Source organism: Alosa pseudoharengus, unplaced genomic scaffold (assembly GCF_046254945.1).
Source record: "Alosa pseudoharengus isolate Yale_2024_CS ecotype anadromous, Long Island Sound unplaced genomic scaffold, YU_APseudo_1.1 YU_APseudo_1.1_scf_11, whole genome shotgun sequence".
NCBI lineage: Eukaryota > Metazoa > Chordata > Actinopteri > Clupeiformes > Clupeidae > Alosa > Alosa pseudoharengus.
Genome location: NW_027468576.1, coordinates 33,835,699 through 33,845,698, shown reverse-complemented (window position 1 = coordinate 33,845,698; position 10,000 = coordinate 33,835,699). Strand labels below are relative to the sequence as shown.

Genomic DNA, 10,000 nt, shown 5'->3' with positions numbered 1-10,000 from the left:
CAGTCTGTCACTTGAGTGTTTTTGCTGTTTTTGTCATTTTGCGTCATTCTGCTCCTTCAGAACACTGTTTTGAAAACCACTGCCCCCAAGAGGCGGGCTGTGTGTCTCATGGTGCTTGCGGTCTTCCTGGTTTTCAACATGGGACCAATGAGGTGAGTCATACTTGTTTTGACACTTTAGACAGCCAATAAAATATACTCAAGCAACTGCTGTATTGTTCTGAACATTTCCCCTCTCAAATGTTCCCCTCCATTAAGATGTCTTTTAACTACGCTCTTTTCAACCATGGCATGAGCCATCATAACTGTATCTGGATGCAATTATCAAGCTCACCCATGGTAAAACCCAGACTGTGCATAGATTAAATCAGACTCATTCTGTAGCTATGAGAAAAGAAAGCAAGCAGTAGAACGTTCGGTTCCATCTGCATGAGAGGGCACAGGAGTGATTTGAGGACACGCAGAGTAAACGTGTCTGAGAAGACAACCTTAAGTGCACTGGGTGGGCGTGATGAGGAGACGCGTTATGCTGTTCCCTCTGCAGTCCCTAATCTGGAATGCTGTGTGTGTGTGTGTGTGTGTGTGTGTGTGTGTGTGTGTGTGTGTGTGTGTGTGTGTGTGTGTGTGTGTGTGTGTGTGTGTGTGTGTGTGTGTGTGTGTGTGTGTGTGTGTGTGTGTGTCAGTGTGTGCCTGTCTCTGTCTGTGTCTGTGTGTGTCTGTGTGCGCCTGCATGATCCGTGGCCTACTGGTTAGGGAATCGGACTGTGATCGAAGGATGGCCGGTTCAATCCCTGACTGGTAGGAAAAATGTGGGTGGGGAGAGTGATTGAACAGCGCTCTCCCACATCCACATCCACGGAGCCCTTGAGCAAGGCACCTAACCCCCCAACTGCTCCCCGGGCGCCGGATTAAGGGCTGCCCACTCCGGGTGTGTATGTGTGCTCCTAGTGAGCTCACTGCTCTGAGTGTGTGTATGAATGTGTGTACACTACCCCCAGATGGGTAAAATGAAGAGAACAAATTTCCACTAGGAACTTCCCACAGGACTATACAGTATAACTTATCTTAACTTATAGTGAGCTGAGTGAGTACTGAGTGAGTTGCGTAAGTGTGTAGATGGAAGGTGCACCCTCAGTCACATTATGGGTTTAGGTTTGTTTAATCAGGCCAAGAGGGACATACAATAAATGTGAGTGCTGTACTAATTCAGCCTCTGTACACTCTGTATGTGTTTGTGTGTGGTATGTGTAATACTTTGTAAATGTTTGCGATTGTTTTCCATTGTATGTTACTTTATGAGGGATAAGTGAACAACTCAAAATGTGTACTGTAGGTGCAGGGTACTTCAAATTATGAGGGTGTAAGAGAATAGCTGTAAAAATGATAGTTCAACCTTAAAATGAGAATAATTGCAAAAGTACTCAAATTTAGACCAAAGTCGAAAGTTAAAGAAGGCATCAGTCAAAATTAAGCATTCAAAGCTTAATTTTAGATTCACCTAATTGCAAAAGTACTCAAATTTAGACCAAAGTCGAAAGTTAAAGAAGGCATCAGTCAAAATTAAGCATTCAAAGCTTAATTTTAGGTTCACCTAACCTGAAATCAAATTTCACAGCTGCAAGTCAGTCTACATGTGACCTTTTTATGAGTAATATTGAGTAAAGTTTGTTTACTTGTTCCAAACTGCATGAAGGTGGCTTGCAGAGGTGAATATATCATGTGCCAATGTATCAAGTCCTCTGGAATGGACAGAAGTGCTGACCGTTGCTATCGTGGTGGCAGCCACCCAGCTCTTGCACTGGTCCGCAGGAGTATTCCTGTAAACCGGCCCCAGGCACTTACTAACTGCCCTCTCAGAGTCTCTGATTCCTGGCCACATCAAAAGCCTGGCTAAGAGTCACTGCTTCTCCAATGGTTGAACAACAGCTGCGAGTCACATTTAGGCAAATGATTTCGAACACCTATCAAAATAAGTCTGAGCATCAAAAATGTTCTCATCCGATATTTATTCACTGATGCATGAATATTGTGATGTCATTTGGCCATGATGGGCAGGAATCAATGCTCAGTATCTATTAATGCAGCGTGTGTCGTTATTGTTACATAACACAAAAGCATGCGTTGCAGTTCTTTTGGCCAATCACAACGCAAGCCCCAAACAAAAAATTCAGATAATATTAGTGTAGAATTTATTTTATGGAAAAAAAAAAAAAAATGTTACACAGAAGGATTTGTACAGTACCCTTCAGCATTATTGGCACCTCTGATAAAGTTGACTAAAAACAGGTATAACATTATCTTTTGGTGATTTATTATAATTTCACAATGGAAACGATGAGGAAAAATACAACCTTGAAGGGAAGCACATTTATTCTGAGAAAAAGGAACATCTTATAAAGAAATAAATATGTTTAACAAAAACATATCACCCACAATTATTGGCACCCCTGGAATATCATAAACAACATGTAGCAGAAGCATTTTCCTATTTATATTCAACTTTTTTTTTTTTTTTTAAAGTTAATCAGAGTGTCTGTGAACTTTCAGAAGTAGTTCATTATTTTCTTTTTCACTGAGGTATGAAAATAAAGTGACACCGAAACTAAATCCCCTAGTCATTTTTCAACATGGGAAAAAAAAGAACATACACTAACTTCAAATAAAAGGAAAGTGTATTAACATTTCTATGTCAGGGAAGGGCTTCACAAACTAGGTACTTGGTTGAAAATGTCCATATTTAAAGTTAAAGCAATAATTAAAAGGTTCTAATCAACTGGAAATGTGACAAACATGCTTGGACAGAGACCCATGGTTATCTTGTCCCCATGCACAGTATGGCAGATGGTAAGAGATGTAAGCCATTCCAAGAACCGCTTTTGGAGAGTTACAGAAAAAGGTATAATCTTGGGGTCACCGATTCCCCCCCCAAAAAAAGAAAGAAAAAAAAATCTTCAAAAGTGACCTTACTGCTAAGAGATCATTTATAGGGCATGCCAGGTAAAAGCCTTTCGTGTCATTTAATTACAATTGATGTAAACCTGACTTTGTCTGGAGTTCTTGTCTATTGTCAGATTAAATGAAATTTAGCAAGAAATGCTTTAAGTGGGTTTGGCTTACATAGAAGAATGACTATACTGAAAAGAACCCCATGCCTAATGAGAATTATGGGCTGTGATATTGTGGGGCTGTTTTTATTTCCAAAAGTCTCGGGAACCTTATTAAGGCATGGTATTATGAACCCCAAGAAAAACCTGAACATTTTCAATGGAAATCTGTCCATCTCTGCCAAGACACTAAAAGTGGGTCATGATTAGACCATTCTTCAGGTCAATTAACCAAAACAAATGTTTGACCATTTTTTTTTTTTCAGCAGCACTCAGAGCGCTGAAAGTTGAAATCTGTTCAACTTTTAGAACAGAGCTGGTCTCGTCAATGTCATTTCTCTCACGACCACTGTAACCTAGCAACAATAAACACTGCGCCCTGATAATGAGGTTGAGGGCGCTATCAGCGCAAAAAACGTGATTGGTGGACACAGGCCCTATTACAAGCTGTTTTAAAGTATTACCAGCAGAGGTGCCAATAATTGTGGACGACGTGTTTTTGTTAAAAATATTTCTTCATGAGATTTTCCTTTTTCTCAGAATACATTTGCTTCCTTTCAAGGTCCCTTCTATGTGGACAATAAGATTTGGGACTCTTTTCAGTAGACAGCCATTATGACTTCACCCACAAGTGGCTTGTCTGGCACACTCGTCTGTGCTTCAAAGTGGCTGTGTGTGTGTGTGTGTGTGTGTGTGTGTGTGTGTGTGTGTGTGTGAGAGAAAGAGTGACTGAGTGAGGGAGAAGTTCAGAGAGAAATAGGGTGTGTGGGATGGAGGTTTGGAATTTAAAGAATGCCCCCTGCACTTTCAGATGTGACAACAAAATAACTTTCTAGAATTACAGAAAAAACAACCCAGATATGTATGCGTGTGGGAGTGCTCTTGTACATGTGGCCATATTTTAAATGGCTCAAATTAACCTCCTTAAGATGAAAAGCAGTGGGTCATTACACCCTGTGATCATACAGCTGTGTGTGTGTGTGTGTGTGTGTGTGTGTGTGTGTGTGTGTGTGTGTGTGTGTGTGTGTGTGTGTGTGTGTGTGTGTGTGTGTGTGTGAATGTGCTTGTGTGTGTGAATGTGCAGGTTAGCAAACTGTCAGAATCGGTTTCCTGTTATTTATCTCTTGTTTCATGCCATGTAGTTCCTTGCACTTCCCTTCCTTTTACTTGTCCATCAGATTCCCCAGCCTCGTTCTCCTTCAGATTCCCAGCCTCGTTCTCCTTAAGATTCCCAGCCTCATTCTCCTTCAGATTCCCAGCCTCAGCCTCGTTCTCCTTCAGATTCCCAGCCTTGTTCTCCTTCTCCACTGACAGTTGCCCAGCACTGCCCCTCTCCTCTATTTCAGCCTCTAAAACAGTGTTATTCACCTTAACTCATGATCAATGTGGCCAATAGGAAATCAAAGATGCTAGAAATATATTTAACATACTCACACTCTCTCTCTCTCCACATTTCTCTCTCTCTCTCCATTTCTCTCTCAACATTTCTTTCTCTCTTCATTTCTCTCTCCACATTTCTCTCTCTCTCCATTTTTCTCTCTCCATTTCTCTCTCTCTCTCCATTTCTCTATCTCTCTCCATTTCTCTCTCCATCTCTCTCTCCCCCCCCACTCTCTCTCTCTCTCTCTCTTTCTCTCTCTCTCCCCCCCTCTAGTCTGTACAGAGACTCCGATGGTTCCAAAGTTCCTGTAAGTAGAGTTCACACTGGAAGGCATCTGCTGGAATTGCCGAATCCACACACACCTGAGGAAGTGTTGGTGTCCAGCAGGTGAGACACACACACACACACACACACACACACACACACACACACACACACACACACACACACACACACACACACATTCTGGCACAAGTTAACATGCATGCAATAGTATGGAAAAAAGGAGCCTGACATGTGGACACAATCATACACACACACACACATACACACACACACACACACACACACACACACACCACACACACACCACACACACACACACACACACACACACTTACTGTCTTTTCATCCCTTTCATCCCACACTTTCAGCCTTCGGCCAGAATGTGTCTAAGTTGGAAAGCCGGATAGTCACACCGTAGAAATAAAAGCTCACTTTTCACATGTGCTGTGCAGTCATGTCACTCTGACACTATGCCACCCTGCCAGAGGTGGGAGTAAGTCACACATGGGCAAGTCACAAGCAAGTCTCAAGTCTTAACCTTCAAGTCTCAAGCAAGTCCAAGTCATTTTTTGTGACAGTCAAGCAAGTCAAGTCAAGTCAAGTCATAGCTTGGGTCAAGCAAGTCAAGTCAAGTCATAGATTGGGTCAAGCAAGTCAAGTCAAGTCATAGCCAAATCATTGAAATTCATGATGATTTACCCATGTTTTCATTTTAAAATAAGCTACAATAGGCTAGTTATGAACTGCTGGAGTTTTATTTGTAACAAACAAATGGACATTGCATTTATTCAAGCCACATAGCCTAGGCCTACATTTGAACGGTTTATAGAATAAGATGAAATGTATACGAATAAAAATAAATGTATTTTAAGTAGACCTATTATAAAATAGCCTATTATTGTTTCAATATGCCTCAAATATTAGGTAGCCTAGCTACATCAAATCATGAAAATATATTCAAACAGTTCAAGTTACACCTGTCCTGACCTGTCACATCTCCAGGGAACCAATAATGTTGAAAAAGTGAACTAATCAATCAATCAAACGCTGCCGCCGACGTCACTGCCAAACTTTGACAAGCACGACAGCGCAATGGGTTTTAGGAGGGTTTAGGACCGTCAATGCTATATCATATTATACATAAGCCTAACATGTGAAATAAGCTACGTTTCTATGCTGATTGCTGGCAGTTAGCTAGGCCTACTTACTGTTGTTAGCCTACTACTAGGCTGTAACATATGGAACAGGGACGTGTTTAAGAGGGAGGGAGAAAGAGAGGCGCTTACTTTATGTTACATTGGCAACATTTTCGCTATATATCAAGATTAAACTTAGACAAGAAAATGTTTCACTTTGCCATTTCACACATTTTAACCTAATATGGTGTTAACTAAAAACTCTTAACATGCCAACTCTTAACATGCCTCAAATTTGACGTTAGGTTTCTAACATGACTAACTTCGGATGAAAATCAACATGGTGGTGGTTATGTCGCTATTTTGCACACTTGCAGACTGCTGTTCATTTCTCCTTTGACTTGTCAGATACATCATCTGTGAAGCCAAACATTTTTATGTTTTGGTATAAACGTAGAGCCTTCCATATTTGCAAGTTAGCCTACCTCAGTCTGTCTCATTTGATCTGGCACTTGCTGTTGGTCTGTTGCGTCGCGTCACTTGGTACAATGACAGGTTCGCTCGCGTGGCGCATGCAACAGCACCTAAGCAGATTTTCTAAAATCGTAAAGTTAACTCCTTAATATCTATGAAAAAAATAAAAAGTCAAGTAATTTCAAGTCATTTGTTTCAAGTCTAAGTCAAGTCTCAAGTCATGAATAGCAAGTCAAAGTCAAGTCGAGTCTTTTATACATGTTGATCAAGCAAGTCTCAAGTCTTAAAAAATGTGACTCGAGTCCCCCATGTCTGCACCCTGCACACACACACACACACACACACACACACACACACACACACACACACACACACACACAAATGCCGGATAGTCACATAGAAATAAAAGCTCACTTTTCACATGTGCTGTGCAGTCATGTCACTCTGTCACTATGCTACCCTGGACACACACACACACACACACACACACACACACACGCCACAATCATTTGGAGTCTTCGCATGCCAAAATGAATCGGGTCATTACCTCCATACACAAACACAGACGTGTGCAAGACCCTCCGTTTGGTTATCCTGCCAAGCCTTAGATGGGCTATTAACTGTGCACACAAATATGAACACACATGGACACAGAAACACACACACATACACATGCACACACAACCGTCACACACGCAAACATACATACACACATACACAAACATAGTAATATCCCTAATAAGCTGTAATAAAAAAAATGTAGTTATCCTGCCTTGTGTTGATGGCTAGTTACCACCACGCATAAACACAGACATAGACACAAACAATCAAATTCACAAACCCTTGCACAAGCACACCTGCACACACTGAAATGCAAGCAAGCAATGCAAGTCCACACACACACACACAAACACACACACACAAACACGCACACACACACACACAGGTAGCTGTCAGGTTTCTGTAGCCTTTGCAATGCTGTTAAGTAGTTCGCACCTCTCCACTGGTACCGAGTCTGACGCAGATAGACACTCACACCTGCTAGTCCTCTAGGTTACAGGCGGCCCATTACTTAACCACACAAACAGAGCGCAGGTGCAGAGTACGGCTGCCCAAAAATCTGCCTGACAGGAAAAAAGCCCTGGTGCCGTGCCACACCCATGCCCCTAGTGCCCCCCCGCCACCCTCTGGGCATTTCCCTCGCCTCAGCACTCCGCTGCACTGACATAATCTAACGTTCTTCACCTGCTGTTGCTCCAATGGAAAGAAACTGTTAGTAATGTAACAGTAACGGGACATTTAATCCTCTGGGCGGACTGGGTGTCTCTCATGGACGGAGCATGGAAGTTCATCTGGTTTATGAAAGACTGTGATCGGCATGGTTCTGATTAGAGTGTTTCTTTCTGCACAATCTGTGACTGACTGTATTCCTCCATTAGGCATTCGCATTGCATGAACTCGCTTAGCCGAGAGCAAAATGTATCTTTAGGAGTCCAATGTGAGGCCTATATTGTTGTTCGAAGTGAATGAAAGCTTGCTGATGACTTTTGACATACAAGGGCAGTAGCACAAAGTGTGTTTTCACAATGAGGAGGGTTGCACTCATTCCAAAGACATGCAAAGTGAAACAGCATGAAAGTCAGCAAATTGTCCCCATATGTACGAGTTGATGGGGGGGGGGGGGTCGAGGGGGGTTTAGAACCTTCGACCTGTGGCCCTCTGGTTCCCTGAACGGAGCTGTCCAGTTCTCTTGGTGAGTCAGTGGACTCAGGCGAGTTAGAGGATCTGGGAACGTAGAGAGAGAGGGCAGGCGGCTCGTGTTTCACGGGGGATGGGGGGGCGGCGGGGGGTGGGCGGGGCGGGGGTGGGGGTGGGGGGGTGCCACAGACGGCTCTCTGGGTTGTGTCCGTCTCATGCAGCCAGATAAGCTCACTGTCAGCGCAGTCACTCACACATGGACCCCAGGCATGTGTAGGTCTGCACACACACACACACACACACACACACACACACACACACACACACACACACACACACACACACACGACAAGACACACACATGCCTACACACACACACACACACACACACACTCACACACACGAGACAAACAAGAGACACACAAATTGGCCCAGCAGAGTCACCTTACACAGCTCTATGAGTTCAGTGTGGACAGGAAAGACCACATTAGTTGTCATATGAAACTCTGTGTGTCTCTGTGTGTGGGTGTGTCTCTGTGTGTGTGTGGGCAGGCGTGTGCTTGTCCATGCTAATGCGTATGCGTTCGCACGTATTTGTGTATTAGAACCAGGTGGGTAGTTATGCAACTAGAACAGGCTTTCAGCATGACTCTGCTCAGTTCTAGACTGTTCCGCCCCGGGACCGCTGGCCGTCCAGGCCGCGGGTGTAACCCCATCGCCTCACTCCCAGCGGCGAGGGGCTCAAAACGCGCCACAATTAACAGCGTCTGCGAGTTGTCACGGCGACAGCCCCTGTGCAGGTGGAGGCCCCGTATCGAGGTCCGACGGGAACGGAACGTCGGAAAAGCACCTCAGAAACACGACCGGCAGATGGAATTATGTAATGTGGAAAATAATAGCCTATAAAAACAGCAAAGAAAAAAAATAACGTGGAGTCGCACAGGGACATTTATAGATCGGAAAGTGTAACGTCTTCTAGGTTCAGTTTCTCTTTCTCTTTCTCTCTCTCGCTTCGCTGTCAAAATGTGTCAGTACTCAGCTGAGGTGTGTGTGTGTGTGTGTGTGTGTGTGTGTGTGTGTGTGTGTGTGTGTGTGTGTGTGTGTGTGTGTGTGTGTGTGTGTGTGTGTGTGTTTCCAAACGAGAAAACCAGCCTGACTTAAGACAGCGAGCGAGAGAACCCGCGCTGGCGCCAAACACCCCACTGACATCACCAGCTTCATTCCTTCATTCTCTCGCTCCCTCCTTCTCTCCTTCATTCTCTCGCTCCCTCCTTCTCTCCTTCATTCTCTCGCTCCCTCCTTCTCTCCTTCATTCTCTCGCTCCCTCCTTCCCTCCTTTCTACCCACATCGCTCCCTCCTTCTCTCCTTTTTCTCCACCTCACTCTCTCCTCTCCTTTCTCTCCACCTCACTCTCTCCTCTCCTTTCTCTCCACATCGCTCCCTCCTCTCCTTTCTCTCCACCTCACTCTCTCCTCTCCTTTCTCTCCACCTCACTCTCTCCTCTCCTTTCTCTCCACCTCACTCTCTCCTTCTCTCCTTTCTCCCCACATCGCTCCCTCGGCATCGCTCCTTCAGCTCTCATGAATGTCCCACTTTTTTTAGTGTTCTGTGTCTCCCTCTCTCCTCCTTGACCCATCCTTCTCTCTCTCTCTCTCTCTCCCCCTCTCTCTCTCTCTTTTTCTTCCTCCCTCTCCCTTTGCCTGTCTCTCGCTGTGGACATCTGGTTTCAGTGGTAGCCCTGGATGGATACGTTGATCGTATTTGTAAAAAGTTTAGTTTGCCGTCAGAAATAATTTCCTCCATTTGCCTTCAGGCTTCTCACTGGCCACACGTGTGCTGTGAGTCATTAGCTAGAGCTAGAGAGGCCTATTGCTCAGGGGGCCCAGTACTGACCATTTACCTTCAGGCTTCTCACTGGGCAC

The 10,000-nt window shown here is 44.2% G+C and overlaps 1 protein-coding gene across 1 annotated transcript in view; it reads left to right on the top strand.

Annotated features, from left to right (window-relative positions):
• The window catches only part of atf6 (activating transcription factor 6), a 71,307-nt gene that overhangs the window by 27,923 nt on the left and 33,384 nt on the right, over positions 1–10,000 (top strand). The window contains exons 9-10 of the mRNA XM_076278957.1: positions 61–152; positions 4,758–4,871. Of these exons, the coding sequence (XP_076135072.1) occupies positions 61–152; positions 4,758–4,871 (206 nt within the window). The remainder of the gene's footprint in view (positions 1–60; positions 153–4,757; positions 4,872–10,000) is intronic.